Genomic DNA, 15,820 nt, shown 5'->3' on the forward strand with positions numbered 1-15,820 from the left:
GCTGCTTTGAACAAAGTACGTACATAATCTAAATTATACAGAGAATCTTATTACGACAAAAAAAAATTTAATTGACTATGAAAAGTTTATGCATAAATTTTTCCCTCTTTTTACCTTACAGAAACAGCAACTGTATTCAGAATTTAGATGATTTTCTCTAATTTAACTAGATTAAAAAAATGCTCTAAAATTACAAACTTCTACAAGAGAGACCTAGCCAAGAACCCAGCGCAACCAATATTGGTTACTATGTGAACATAAAATACAGATTTAACCATTATATCAAATTTGAGCTCAAAGCAAATTTTCTGTAAAATTTTACACAAGTAGTTTTGATTCTTAAACAGCTAATCATCTTATTCTCTGGACATTATAGCAAAGAGTACAATGATCTTTTTGTAGCAGCTCTTTAACAGAATGTGGGTGTAAAACACAAAACTTGTCATTGATCTGTCAAGAATTTTATAATTTTGTAAAATGCTCATTTCTGTAAGAGGTCTAATTTTTCACAAATTTCCCATAAAGGATGCTGCTCTCTGAGGTTTGTTCTAATATCTGCTTGCCTTGTTGTAAGCAATGCCAATAGCAGAGTTTTGAGCTACAAATGTAAATGGCTTCTTTTAAAAGCTTATTTTTAAGTAAATAGAACTGCATACATTTACTCCAAAACAAGAAGTCAATTCTGCAGTTCATATTTTCACCTTTAGAAACTTTTCACAGTGCTTGCACTTCTGTTCAAGCTGTTCCCAACTGTGACTGGTGTGTTCTCCAGTCCACGGAGCCACTCAGTGCATTTCAGCACCACACGCTCATCCACACCATAGTCCTCTTCCTCGTACTCCACATCATCATACTTATGTTTGTCATTCAGAAGTGAGATTTTCACGATGGAACTTAGGTCTCCAGGGTCAGCGTCAGTGTTGATTTTAGTAACGACTCGGCTGTTCAGCGTGCTGTTCCTTTGAGTCGCTGGCTGGTGCCTTTTAGAGACATTTTCCCGCCTGCGTCTAGAATCTGTGGAACTTCCACCAGCTCCACTTCCAGCATGTCTGGCAGCAGAGCGTTGATTTCTCTCATTGTTCCTCCGCTGCAACAACAGAACAGCCTCAGGTGTGAGTGTCAGCGTGAAACGAGCCTCCTCTTGATCCCTGCTCTTTGTCTTCACTGGTTGATTCTTTCCAGAAGTGTGGCTGGCATGTTTGTGTTGCTGTGTCTTTGACAGAAACTCTCCTGAGCTGGAGGTGGGAGAGCTGTTTGTTTGTGAGGAAGGCAACAAGCGGTCCCTTCGCTTTGCGTGCAGTTCCACTGCAGACACTCCTTTGGCAGTTGGTAGATGACTCTTGGATTGAGTCTTTTTCCCCAGTTGCTTTAGGTTTAACGTCAGTCGCTCTTTGACTGAGCTGCCTTTGTCTTCTCTTGGAACTTTAGTTTTGGCCATAATGTTTGGAGATGAATTGTTGATCGCTCTCTCCTTCCCAGTCAGTCCAGACACAGAGCGTGTAATTGATACTGGTGGTATGAATGGCATTTTGGAAACACAAAGGAACAAATAGGAGAGGAGTTCAGTTTTGCAGCCGAAGTGCTGGAAGAAAGAAGAGGGCCCCAAGGAGGAAACCAGTTTACCGAGGCAAGCAGGATCCTCCGATGCATCCTCAGCCATGCAAGGGTCAGAAGGCAGTTAGTGCATTGCTGCTTGGATCAGCCAGGGCTCTCTTATACCAGACAGCAGACATCCTGAGGTCTTATACCTGAGAAGCATGGAGGGGCGTGGTATGGGATACTTCAAAAAAGGCGTGTATGGCCTTAGAGAAGGTGTGCAGTATACAGCTTGTTGCACCATGTCAAATGCTCATTACTCCGTGGCTCAAAGATCTAAAATAAACCTACACTTGTAATCCTCCAGTCTGATCAGCAAGGGCACGTTTACTACACACAGTACAAGAGCACATGCAGGCTTTAATCCAGGGTGTTTGTTTACTCAAGAGTGGTAGTGTCAATATCTGTTGAAAACAAGGGCATTTCAAGCAAGGATATATTTGTGATCCCCCCCCCAATTACTATGTTTATTCCCTCCCATATTCATTTACTTTTTATCTTCATCAGGAGGAAAAAAGACTTTAGCAAATTTTTATTCATTTAATGTCACAGTACTTTTCCATTATATTTCCTTTAATATTGAAAAGGTAGGCCCTGAAAACATTTAATACTTTGCTTCTAAACATGATTAAAAATTGGTTAAATGTTCAAAAAATTTGAAAGACACAGATATATCCACTGAAATATATGTCTTAATGACAGGTGTGTCTTTAGCTAATGTAGTGTATTCCTTTTACAGCATGCCTTCTTATGTACATGAAGAACCCGTTGACAAAGAGGACATGTGTGGTAGGCATCCTTAAACTGGTTTACAAAAAGTGGAATCAGGCAGCAGCCAATAATCAACCTGCAAGGCATAATTTGCATGATTATAGTCTTCATATTCAACCTGTGTGAGTTTGAGATTACCAAATTTACATATGTAAACATCTTTCTTACCCACACAATACAAATACAAGACACATTAGCCAAGCATAAGTTCCCACTTGAAAGGTGACTTGGGTGGTGACCTGAGTTTGACAGGTGGTGCATGTTGTTAATGCTGGAGAGCGCAGCAGTTCAGTTTCATAGTTCACAAACTTTGCCCTGGGAGTACATGAAGGGGTAGCAGCCGCTGCAGGGATGGCAGAAGGAAAAAGAAATGAATAATAATTAATAATCTGTCACTTGACACACCTGGCAGCAGCCATTTAGTTACCCAGAAATCTCTTTCTTCATTAAACTATTAGTAAATAAAGTCAGATCTTTCGAACGTAGAGCTAAAAAACATCTAGAATTAAAACCCAACGTGTAGGCCAGATGATACAAGTTCATATTTAGAGTCGACAAAGAGCTCTGCAACTAACAACTGTGAACGAAAAATTGTGACATTCAGGCCTAATTCTACATCCTCGTCATGGAGGTAAATGTTAACACGTACCAGGTAGAGGAGAGGAGAAGGAAGGTGGTGGTGGAGGGCTGAAAAGTGAGTGAATTTGGTTGATTCTCACATCTTGCCATGTCCTGCTATTTCCATCTGAAGGAAAATTTATACAGTGAAATGGTTCCAGCAAGGACATTTGGACAACTTAAGTCTAGAGAACCAAACACAATTTGTTTGACAAAACAGGACATTTTTACCTGATAATAAAAATGATGGAGGTGTAGGAAATGACTCATCCACTTTTGATGACTCCATTTAACAAACTTGGTGAGCTACCACAGGAAAAGGAAAAAGTCCAAATGTATTTTGATGCTTGCACACAGCAGTAGTAAGCGGTGCATGTGAAATCTTACCAGGTGGAATTAATTGAAACCTCCTGATTGGCAAAAAAGTGTATTACCCATGATTCAATGGTACCATAGCTTTACAAAGTTGTTGTTTTTTTTTAAAAAAAAGGACATTAAAATAAGTATATGTTGACAACAACCAGTTGTTTACGTGCCTTTTAGCCTTTCATAAATTTTCTCAACTATGGAATTGAATAGCCGAGTTGAAATTTTTTAAATGGTTCTTCCTCATAAATATATAAGTGAATGAATCTATGTTCTTTAAAGTGTTATTTTTAAGGTAACCATACAATCTCCAGACATGAAAGTAGTTAAAGAAAAATAGTGTTTTGTGATACTGCGAATTTTCTAAAACCGTCTACTTGTTTATTTGTTTATTTGAGTTTGCACTTTAAAATCAACAGTAGAACATTTATAGAGAAAAAAAGTAAGAGGAAAGGTTCAAATGATACACAATATGCGTAAAAATAATAATATAAATTACAGTAGGGGGGGTTGGAAACCTAAGGGCTTATTGAGAACCTCACCATAATCTAAATACAAGAATAAATTAAGTAATTAATTAAACCAGATAAAGGAAATACATAAAACAAAACATTTAAAAAACAAACAAAAAAAACAACAATAAAGAAATATATATCCCCTTATGCTACTAGAGCACTGAATATATTTTTGTTGGAAACTGAACACAATTCACCCTCTTTTGTGGAAGTGTCTGTTAATTCTGAAATACCTCATTGTTGGTTGAAATATTTGAGATATTTCCATTTTAAACAACTGTTGTTTTTTTGTTTTTGTTTTTTTTTACTTGGAAGAAAATATTACAACAATGTAAGAAAACTGGGGTGTTGTATGACCTGTAAAAACCACTTTTGGCGTTTCTATTTCTACTTTAGCCGCTAGAGGAGCTCTTTCATACTGGTGGTGTTAAAGACATCGACGTGAATGGAATTATTCTGTTGAATGTAATAGCCAGCGGGATGATGCTAAGCTAGCTGTCAGCCAGGTATCCACGGGTTTTGCTGCTGAGTTAGCTACCGGATGCTTCCGGTCGTGTCCTGCTGGTCGTCTTGACATTCCCTCATCATTCCTGGACGAATTCGTGTCGACTGACCAGAGTCCGCGAATTCAGGTCCATTCCTGATCTAACCTTTTCCCTGTTAGCGTGACCTAGCGCGCCGGCTAACGAGAGTACATACTCGGAGAACCGGACTGACGAGGTGAGTTAGCATGCAGGCTAGTGGAATGTAATGATGTAGAAAAGCATTTCTTCCAAGGAAACACCGGGGTCTGACAGAGAGAGCGTAGGCCTACTGGTAAACGTGTACATAGCAGCAGATCAATATATTCTTAATAAGTCGACTAGCTGTCAGGCCATCTGGACACCATATAATTCTAACATAATAATTTGACTAAGGGGTAAGTAACGCTGATAATGTTTAGCTAGTGTTAACGATTCGCCGAGCCAAGCTCCTAACCCAGTTGGAGTAATGTTAGATTGTTAACTTAATCTAATGTGGCTAGCATCTGCTTTTAAATGTGTTTTTGTTATTTCATCATTTAAAAACTGCATATACTTTAGTAAAAGTTGGCTAATGTTAATTTGACTGCATTTTGTTAATTAATACAGAGGCCAGTAAAGGCAGTCGCTCGATGGTTTGACTGATTTGGGTTTGTTTGGTTGATGAATCCGAGCTAAAATGCTATCAAGTAAAATCCTAATAACTTGGCTTTATAGTTGTCAGTGAACACTCTGTCCCACTGGAGAAATCCTCACACATTTAATGTTTTCAGCCTGAAATGTGTGGTGTTTGAGTGGTGCCTGAAGCAAAGTCCAGCACAGCTCTTCGCTTGGGATTTGTTGTCGCTCACTAAGTTTCACTGTGTGGCTTTGCAGAGTTGCACTTCAGGACCACACCCAGACGAGATGTCCCTTCATCAGTTTCTGTTGGAACCTATCACCTGCCACGCATGGAACCGCGACAGGACACGTGAGGCTCAAATTACTTCATGTGTTGCCTAAAAATGGCATCTAAAACACTACACCTGAGTTAAATTAAACAATTGTTAGAGCTTCTTTCAGATTACAATGAAAAATTACAAAAAAAATTACAATACACAAAATCAAACGCAAACAAGTCTTTATAGCTAAACATTGCATTAAATGAAATGGTGTCTGTAAGATAAGTTTGTTTGTTTTTTTTTTTTAAAAGTCACTTAGTCATCATTCTGGAGTTTTGGCACAGAAAACTGATCTCAGTGGTCTGTTGTCTGCATGCTCAACATGTTACGCTACTGGTTTCCTTTTGCCTTTAGAAATTGCCATCAGTCCAAATAACCACGAAGTTCATATCTACAAGAAGAATGGCAGCCAGTGGGTGAAGACTCATGAACTGAAGGAGCACAATGGACATATAACAGGTATACAGGATTTTTATGTGTGTATATGTACGCATTTTTGTTTTTGTGCAAAAAAAGGCATTCCCAAAGTCAAAATTGCATAGGAAGAGATTAATTGTCAAAAAAGGAAAAAAAAGATTTTTACAGTATATAAATGAATATTACAGTTAAATGTTTTTTTTTTAATAATAAACTTTCAGTTAAATGGTCTGTTCATTTGTGTTGCAGGTATTGACTGGGCTCCCAAAAGTGACCGTATAGTGACATGTGGGGCGGATCGTAATGCTTATGTGTGGTCCCAGAAGGAGGGGGTATGGAAACCCACACTTGTCATTCTCAGGATCAACCGAGCCGCCACCTTCGTCAAGTGGTCTCCACTGGAGAACAAGTTTGCAGTTGGCAGTGGTGCCCGACTCATTTCTGTCTGCTATTTTGAGTCTGAGAACGACTGGTGAGACCGCTATGACGGAACATTTATCCAACATAAATGAATTTGATCAGTGTAATTCTTTCTATTTACGTTATTGTGATTAATCAGGCTGCTAATGCTTTGTTTGTGGGCTAAAATATGTATTGCTGTGTTGTTAAGTTCTACTTATTATTTATTCTTTAATTGTTTTTTTTTTTTTTTTTTTTTTTTTTTTTTTTTTTTTTTTTTATACAAAGATCTGTTTACATTGTTTAATGTTTAAAAATACTTTGGTTGAGTTGTGGAAGGAAAAGGTAGAAATCAGTTCTTCAACCAATACCCAGACATAAAAAATGGATGTGCACATCAGTCCACTTATAAATTTATTAGAAAATTTTCCAAATGCCCCACATGTAGGTTCTTCAAAAATAATGAGTTACATCAATAGGACCACCCCTTCAAAGCATTTTGACACTCACCGTTCTGGTTTAAATACCAGATGGGAAAACTGTTAGAAAAATGAAGACATGAATAGACTTGTGTTAATTCCAGTCTCAATAAATACATCAAACTGCGTCATTGTAACTGCCTGTGTTACTGAATATTGTCACTTGGGGTACACACCACATGAAAAGATTTTGGTTTCATTTGTAAACACCACACTGATGCTATAAGTAGCAAATGAAGTGGTCCACAGTCTTTGAAACACAACACAATCAACACAATACAAGTTTCTATAAGTCAACATGAAGGAAAAATAAAAGAAATGTTTATTCTTTAGCTGTGCATGTAAAATGCGTGTAACCTACTTATTAGAAGGCATGGGCTTCACCACAACATTACTCCATGTTATCTATGTATTTCAGGTGGGTAAGCAAGCACATCAAGAAACCGATCCGCTCCACCATCCTTAGCCTGGACTGGCATCCCAACAACATCCTACTGGCTGCTGGCTCGTGTGACTTCAAATGCAGGTAATATTTGTGCACAATACAATGTCATCAAAACATTCCTGATACTTTAATGACTTCAAAGTAGCAAATTGTAGATTTAGTGACTTTAATTTGTTTTTAACTCTTTGCTTTTCTTTTGGGCCTCCAGAGTGTTCTCAGCCTACATAAAGGAGGTGGAAGAGAAACCAGGCCCCACACCTTGGGGCAGCAAGATGCCATTTGGGGTTGTGCTAGCAGAATTTGGAGGAGCAGGTCTGTATTGATGTCAGAATATCTTTTTTAATATGACTTGCAGTCATTTCTGACTTAACTGACATGATTTTGTTTGTTTGTTTGTTTTTCCCCCCTTCGTGCATTATATATTTTAGGTGGAGGGGGTTGGGTCCACTCAGTCTCTTTCTCAGCCTCTGGTAACCGTCTGGCTTGGGTCAGCCATGACAGCACTGTTACTGTGGTAGACAGCTCTAAGACTGCCAGGTATGGTTATTTCTTCACCTTTTAAAATTTTCAGGGACTAAATAATTGGTTTAAGGATACACTACAGAGCTTCTGCCATTTTCCCAGTGTCGCACCCCCTATCACTAGCGAATTTGGCATCCATCTTGCATCCTACATGACCTGTTAGCGCTTTCCAGCCATCAAATAACAATCTTACGATGACTCAAATTGTGTCCCTTTATCTCTCCCTGTATTTCTTTGCTGAATCAGCGATGGCGTGCGTTCGAAACAGCCAGTGTGTTTATATCCATTTTCTAGCATGTGAAGCAAAACTCTGCTGCAGCATCATGCTGCGTCACGGAAGAAAAAAATTGTATAGTCCGGTTTCTCAGCCTCAGAACGCTACTGGGTAGCAGTGGCTCCAGAAATGCACATTATTGATTTCACTGTCATCAAACAAGCCGGGAACACAGAGTTTTAAGGTTTAAACGTTTTAGTAACACATCTTTAATTTGTGTTTAGCAGTATGAAGATTTGATTAAAAACTGATAAAATATGGCCTCTTTAACTCAAACTAGTCAGTGAGAAAAAGGGATTATTTGTGTTGATCAACAGATCAGATAAGTTATCTGATCTTGAAAAAACAAAGCCACTTTCATGAAATTAAAATGACCTCGAATGGATTAAATCCATTATTTAAAAGTAATAGTCAGATAAACAACACAGCAATGTGCATAATATAAGTGAGAATATTGTTTGTAGTGTTGGCTACTCCACAAACCACATTTCATGAATTTTGAACAGGTTATCGGCTGAACCTGTAAGGTTTCATGGACAAACCCCAAACCAACTGGATCAATGGCGAGACTAACAACAAGGCACTTATTAAAGTTTCTTTTAAAAATGCAATGTTCTGATCACACATCCTTTTGTTTTCGCTTTCTTTCAAAATCTCGATTTCTCTTCAGTATGTGTGCAGATTTACATCACGTTACTTTGAGTGTAACTAAAATTGGATAATTCTCATGTCTGTTGTTCATTTTTGTTGTTTAGTCCTTCACAGCTGAAGACGGAGTTTCTTCCTCTCCTCAGTGTCATTTTTGTTTCAGAGAACAGCCTAGTAGCTGCGGTAAGAATAAAATGTGTTGTCAATTTTTTTTTCTTTTTTTGGTCAGCATTTAAAATGTAAGCAATGAAGTAAAATTTCTGTCTGTTTTCTGCATTATCAGGGCCACGACTGTTGCCCAATGCTATTCCGTTGCGACGATGGTGGAACGCTGACGTTTTTGTCAAAGCTGGACCTCCCCAAGCAGAGCATCCAGAGGAACATCTCTGCCATGGAGCGCTTCAGGAACATGGACAAGAGAGCCACCACTGAAGACCGCAACACAGCTCTGGACACACTGCACCAGAACAGCATCACGTAGGTCACATGCATAGATCAGAGACAGACACAATAAGTATTTAGATTGAAGTCAAATGCTATCATCTCATTTAGTAACTTGTTTAGTTAATGTAGTTTACTGTGCTGCCTTATACAGACTTGCATCATAGACTGTAACTGGTAAACACATTAAACAAAGTAATTTGTCTCAGTTCAAAGCAAAACGTTTTCTTTTAAATTCTTTTTTTTTTTTTTTTTTTTTTTTTAAACTGAGACTTGATTTGCTAAATTTGAAAGGAAACAAGGGAAGCATATAAACCAAGGCTCTAAGTTCTTCTTTTTAAGTTCTAAGTTTATTGTTTTAATCTATAATAATTGTATAGTTTAAAGTGGAACTATTATGTGCATTTCAGGCTAATTTATTTTTATTTCTGAGACCAGAAGGGCTGGGATTGATCGAGTTATTGTCACAAATCGCTTTATTTACTTCAGACCGACCCTCTCCGTAGGCTGTCAGATCAGCCTGTGGGCAAAACAAGTGGATTGAGACTCTTCCGCATTAAGCCCCGCCCCCCGCCACTGCGCTACATCGGGAGCACGCACTGCAACTGCTTTCGCCGTCATTGTAACATCTCATAAACAGAAGGATTAGGCTAATATGAACTCAATAAAAAAACAAAATACAATGTCAACACATAGCATACAGCCCTACATGTTGGAACCTGAATCAGACCCTGAAAACGAAGTGGAAAACAGCAACCCACAGCAACGAATGCAGCAGGATGTCTCTTTGGTAAACTCACCAGCTATCGTTGGAAATAACTTTATCCGACGTTTTCCACCCGCCTGATGTATTTGCACATGCCCTTGTTAACCAGTAGAAGGTAACCAATCACCGAACCTTATCCCCCGGGACGTCGCAAGGATTTCGAAGTACATGGAAACCGAACGGAAAACTCAAACTCAAACTCAAACTCAAACATGCGTTTAGGTGATAAAAAAACGGTGCCGTTCACATGTCTGATGAGGATTCAACACTGTAGAAAGCTCAGAAAACTCCAAATACCATTTAACGGAAACTCTGATTTATATGTGGTAAATGGTAAATGGACTTGTACTTCTATAGCGCTTTTCTAGTCATACAGACCACTCAAAGCGCTTTACACTACTTGTCACATTCACCCATTCACACACACTCACTCAACACACTCATACCCCGATAGGCACATCGGGGGGCAGTTTGGGGTTCAGTGTCTTGCCCTAGGACACTTCGGCATTTCAGGGGAAGCCTGGAATCGATCCCTCAACTTACCAGTTGAAGGACAACTGCTCTTCCTCCTGAGCTACAGCCGCCCAGCATTTATGTCTGAAAGGAGCAGGATAGTAAATTTTTTTCACTACAGGAAGAGCTTGGTACTCTGAGGTGTGAAATGGATAAAACAGGTTGAAACTTATTTGTGGTTTGAAGGGTGAGAGAGACCTGGCACACAACCTTCACATGCACTGCAGCATTAAGTCTGCAAAGCCCTGCAAGTACGAGAGTGGGCTGTGTGCGCTGTGTTAGAGATGATGTGAGGATCTGGGAATTGAAGGTATTGATCTTTGTTTTCAGAGGAATAGTTGCTTTTTAATGCAGTATTTATTTAGATTCTTCAGATTCCTTCAGATGCAGCAGCCTGTTTCTCTTCTCTAAAAAAGGCTTAACTCAAACAGTTCCAGAGAATAAATAGAGTGCCTGCCATTTCCTACACATCACTGAGCTGAACATTGCTTTAAAATACTTTCTAATACTGTGCTTTGCGCACAGACATGGAGACTTTGTGTTTGTGAACTATATAATCATTATAGAGGACAAGGGCAGCTAATTTAACCAAATAACTGGCAACCAACTTTTCAACTGGAGTCTATTTAGGTAATTAACAAGCAGTGACATGACAGCTGACAAGATCATTGTTGGTTAGAGACAGGAAAAAAAAAGGTTTTCTGACACATCTGGTTTAAGAACAACAGAAATAGATGAGTGCAGGCAAAAAGTGCATGGCAAAGTAGCAACAACACCCATAATCCCAATTAGCCGCAGAGTGTAAATTAAACAGACTTGGGATATTGTCATTTGCCACAAAGTAGCCTGCTAACCTGTTTTTTTTTTGTTTTTTGTTTTTTTTACATTTAACTAACACTCAAGCTTTCGCATGTAATTTGACACACATTTTACAAATATTAGGGCTGTAACGGTACATATCCATAAGGATTTTCTGCTACAGAACGGATGTGTATCGAGTTCCCACACAGAAGTGTGACTGCGTTGCACATTATTCCTCTGTAAACAACAACACTTGAGTGCAGCGCAACCTCTGGTTAGTGGATGACATGACTAGCGACAGTCTCAAGGAGAAACCAAGGCTTGAAGACTCTCCTCTGTTGTTAAAATCTCCTTTGGGAGCACTTTAGCTTCCCTGTGAAGTATGTATATGGATAAAGAGACGTAGATAAGACTCCAGCAGTCTGTCCGTGTTGTTCTGAGCTGTATTGAAGATCTATTCCTTCTATAGTCCCAACTTTGTTCAAGTCTAGTCAGAAAGGCAGTGAATGTGAAGAAGTATCCCATTATAGAAAACTTGTCAAATAGTAACTAAACCATCAACCTGCAAAATAATTGTCATTTAAATAGTTTTTTTTTGTTGTTTTTAGAAGGGTTGTTATTGGGGGTTTTTTTTCTTTTGTTTTTTTTCTTTTTTTTAATCGTATATGAGGATGTAGTGTTTTTCAGTGTATGTGTGTTTTCTGCTGGGGTAATGGTACTGCTCTTGTAACTAGGGATGCACTGATATCAGTATCGGCGATAGTGGTATTTAGGTAAAATATGCCAAATCAAAATAAAACTTGTTGAAATTGTAAGATCTGTCATGTTATTATATTTGTATTGTTAAGGTAACTTCAGAAAGGATGGGTAATTTATTACAACCTAATGAAATCCTACACAGTTATAACAGTAATAATAACCATAGTCACAATAATGTTCACATAAAAAGATTTCGTATCGGCAAATATCTGTGTCTGCAGATATTCAAATTTCAGATGTCGGTATCTGATCGGAACGCCCAAAAAGTGGATTGGTACATCCCTACTTGTAACCACTACCATCTAATGTATAAGAAATCTTCATAATTCTTCAGTATTGATGGAGCAAAACTTTGCATCACTGTTTTTGATTTATAACCTTCAAGCTCTGTATAGACCTTTTATAGTTGGCTGTCTGTCTGTTCTCCAGCCAAGTGTCTATCTATGAAGGGGACAAAAGGGATTGTCGCAAGTTCTGCACTACAGGCATTGATGGAGCAATGACCATTTGGGACTTCAAGGTAAATATTTTTACATGATCATCTTTCTTTTTTTTTTTTTTTTTTTTTTTTTTTTTAAACTTTTTTGTCTCCTTTCTCAACATCAACCCCCTCCTTTGTTTTCCGTCCTCAGAGTCTAGAGGCTTCTATCCAGGGCCTCCGCATCATGTGAAGAAATCTTATGAATGAAAGAAAAGACGCTGCAGCCTCACTTCTCCCTCTTGTCTCCCCCCCTTCCTCATCCTTCCTCCCGATTTCTATCTCACCCCCTCCCTCCTATCCTGCGACGCAGCCAGTAACATACACGACTGACCACCTTATCGAGTGTCTGCTGAAGCACTGATCAGACCATTACACATTCTGTTGGATGTGTACTTACATGCTCACACTAAAACACAAGCACACACTATACACACTGAGCTGACGTGTGACATCACTGTTGATTTTTTTTTTTCTCTCTTTTTTTGTTTGTTTGTTTTTAAATGAAGGTTAACCGGGTGTCAAAGTGGAAAGGTCATCTGACACGTATTAAACTTGATGTGAAATGTGTGTTTTTATGTTCTCTAACCTCCTGTACCAAAAGTTGAACACTAAAAGTGTGTTTTATCCAAAAATATCAGACTGTATTTCACCTCAGATCAGCCTTAGCATGATCTCTGAATATTGGTGTTAAGTAGGTGAAAAGATGTGATATTTGTCCTCACTGGAGGACAGTAAATGTTCTACAACCGGTGAAGTTGTTTGTTTCGATAAAGACAAAGCGTTGTTGATATTCTGAGTACATGTTGCTGGTTGTCTGTTAAAACCTTTACAGGATCTGATGGTGGAGAGAGAACGCAGCTGTCTAAAGTCTGCACAGAGTCTTGGCTGGCTAGCGCTGGGCTCTGTTGCTACTACATTAAAACCATGCAAGATGGAGGATTTCTATGTAACTGATCATGAGGTAGAAATGAAATAAAGATGAGAAACATTTACACCACATATCCTACTTCTCTGTTTGTGTTCTCTGCCAGTGTGGTTGCATAGTTAAAGCTTGTTTTCTGAAATGTAAACGGTTATTTCTGCTAGATTTGGTCTCAAGACAATTGGGATACTCATCAGATTTCCATTATTGTGACAAAAAGCATCCACAATACTGATGACATAGCAATACAAACTTATGACATAATCAATGAATTTGCTACTGTTTTCTGATTCCCCACCTTTCAAATCAAATCAAACTTGATTTCTATAGCAGTTTTTGTGCTTAAAAAAAAACAGTGCAAAGTGCTTCACATAATAAAACAATTTACATCAAACAGATAAAACACGCACATCCACAGTCCCCTTACACCCCCCACAACCACCTTCTCCTGTGCCCTGTTAGCCCCTATAACAGTTTAAAGAAGAAGTTCCTTTTGGTAGTTGAATGGCTCAAAATATGAAGGTTTTATTTTATTTAAAATTTACCCCATATAGAAATTCAGACAATTTAGTTGGTAGAAAACAAAAGCCAGTTCGAAACAAAGCCATTTTGTGTCAGTAGTGTCCCATGTGATCGATGCCTGGCATATTTCATGTTGGGATGACTAGGGCAGCTGTTCTTATGTCAGTAGGCATAATCATAACACAATAATTAGGTTAAAACATCTTTTAATGGTTAAATGACTGAAATTAATGGAACACTAATTTTTGACAGTGTTGGTTTGTCTCAGTAACACAACCCAAAAAGTATTGATAGACTTCAACAGAATTTTCAGGAACTCTCCAAAATGGTACAAGGGGTCATCAAACTCACCATCTGGACCCAGGATATATATATATATGTATTTTTTAAAAGATTCTTTATTACGGTTAGATGCAGATAATTTTGCCATTAGAGCTTCTAACTGAAAAATGATGCCCACAATTATAGGCAAGGAAAGGATACAATGGCTTGTTCTGCGCTCTCCAAATGCTCCCAGTCCAACTTTTAAAATCTCCCCCATTTCTCTTCTCTTTCCATAGTTGAAGAGTAACTATGATCCCTACAGTGATCTTCAATCTTCAAATCCACAGCTCATAGACTCCAAGAAGCACGACTCATGACTTGAGCCCTGCCCAAAAGAAATGAGAAAAAATGTATTTTTGCATAATGTAAAAAAAGTTATAATATTGCACCTGTTGATTTAGATGTTCTTATTTAGTGCAACTTTAAAGGCACTGTTAAAAAGTAAAATTGTGTGTCTGTCTGGAGGAGTGTGCCACAAAGCACTGGAAGTAAGGCCCCATTTACACAATGGCTGTGAAAGACAAAGGTTTTGACCTCTCCTTTAGATGGTAAGAGTTTTGGGCGGACAAAACCAAGATCCAAAGCTCCAGCGTTAAAAGTTTGTAACACACAAGGCAAACTGGTCCTTATAAAAACACTGTTGGTGTTGATGATATCTGGCACACAGGCCCAGATTACTCCTGCTCACAGCACTACAACGCAGCAGTGGTGGATCTCCACATTCTCTTTCTGCTTCTAATATTAGCTGTTGGTAAGTTTATTCATTGTGTTTATCTCCAGTTTCAATCAAATAATGACACATTTAATACATTATTCAGTGCTGTACTTCTATATTTCATTGTGGCACTTTTCTCCCTCCCCAGTAGTTTTCATTCTGTTGTATAAATGGAAATTTATTTAGATATGCAATTAGGGTTTTGCATGGAAATGTGTTAAAGCCTAAATAAAACCCATGTTTCTGCATCTGGTGTCAGTATGGGGCCTTTTAAACTCACTTTAGTCATTCATGCCCCCCTCCTACCAACCCCATGATGGAGGGGTGTGTGGTAGTGTGTGCTGGGTAGGAAGTTCCTGACCTGTGGAGTTTTGTTGATCATCCCTTACGATTGTGTGGAGTGGCCAGGCAGTTGACCAGGCTTAAGTCAGTGTTTGGCTTTGCCGCTTTTAAAAGCTCCACCTACCCCCCCACCCCCACCCCTTTGTATATAAATGGCAATTAGCACGGTGGATTTAGGTTTTTAGACTAGATTTTGTCTGAAATTAAATTCAGGATGTCTTGCTAAAATCAAGTAAGCAACAGTTTTACAGCCCTCCTCATAACCTGAAGTAGAAAAAAAAGAGTTACTGAAACCTCTCACCTCCACAGAAAGGTCTGAAACAACATGAGTTATTCATTGCTTCAAAATAAAAAATTTGGAAAGAAAAAAAAGAGATCTCTGTTTCTATCTATTTCAAAATAGAACAAAAGTAGGAGCAAATGTTGTGAATAATCAGCCTTTTTGTTGTTCAGATAACCCCACCATTTATTTCCCCTCTATATTTTAATTTTCCAACCTCTTTAATTTGATCCTCTCAGATGTAGCCTTATGTTCCCTCCCCTTTCTTTAAGTGTCTTTCATGCTTTTTTCCTGCTTCCCCTTTCAGTCCCGACCTCTTCCTTTCAGCATAACACCGTATTGTGCTTATGCTCCTCCCTCTCTTCCTTCTTGAGCAGCTTTCTTTCTCTTTCCCCTATGTTCCCATAAAAAAAACAATTGTAAAATTCAGTCAGTACTCATC

The 15,820-nt window shown here is 38.5% G+C and overlaps 2 protein-coding genes across 2 annotated transcripts; one reads left to right on the top strand and one right to left on the bottom strand.

The window, feature by feature from the left end:
* Positions 1 to 703: 703 nt before the first annotated feature.
* Positions 704 to 1,663, bottom strand: LOC306774827 (uncharacterized protein; the record flags this gene model as incomplete). Its single annotated transcript, XM_079265003.1, has 1 exon — positions 704 to 1,663. The coding sequence occupies exon 1, from the start codon at positions 1,658 to 1,660 to the stop codon at positions 704 to 706; it is 957 nt and encodes a 318-aa protein (XP_079121129.1). The 5' UTR covers positions 1,661 to 1,663.
* Positions 1,664 to 4,335: 2,672 nt separating this feature from the next.
* LOC306774613 (actin-related protein 2/3 complex subunit 1A) lies at positions 4,336 to 13,270 on the top strand. The gene is made up of 11 exons (XM_079264734.1): positions 4,336 to 4,586; positions 5,264 to 5,357; positions 5,683 to 5,787; positions 5,995 to 6,217; positions 7,042 to 7,149; positions 7,277 to 7,380; positions 7,497 to 7,605; positions 8,620 to 8,695; positions 8,796 to 8,989; positions 12,222 to 12,312; positions 12,425 to 13,270. Exons 2-11 carry the CDS (start codon positions 5,294 to 5,296, stop codon positions 12,461 to 12,463), a joined length of 1,113 nt encoding a protein of 370 aa, XP_079120860.1. The 5' UTR covers positions 4,336 to 4,586; positions 5,264 to 5,293; the 3' UTR covers positions 12,464 to 13,270.
* The last annotated feature ends 2,550 nt before the right edge of the window (positions 13,271 to 15,820 follow it).

Source organism: Telmatherina bonti, assembly GCF_933228915.1.
Source record: "Telmatherina bonti genome assembly, chromosome: 3".
Classification (NCBI taxonomy): Eukaryota; Metazoa; Chordata; class Actinopteri; order Atheriniformes; family Telmatherinidae; genus Telmatherina; species Telmatherina bonti.

Excerpts from the sequence above, each read along its gene's own strand:
- LOC306774613 (XM_079264734.1), top strand. The coding sequence starts at position 5,294 with ATGTCCCTTCATCAGTTTCTGTTGGAACCTATCACCTGCCACGCATGG. Across the intron at positions 5,358-5,682 it reads ATGGAACCGCGACAGGACAC|AAATTGCCATCAGTCCAAAT; the intron begins GTGAGGCTCAAA and ends TTTTGCCTTTAG. Across the intron at positions 7,381-7,496 it reads AGCAGAATTTGGAGGAGCAG|GTGGAGGGGGTTGGGTCCAC; the intron begins GTCTGTATTGAT and ends TATATATTTTAG.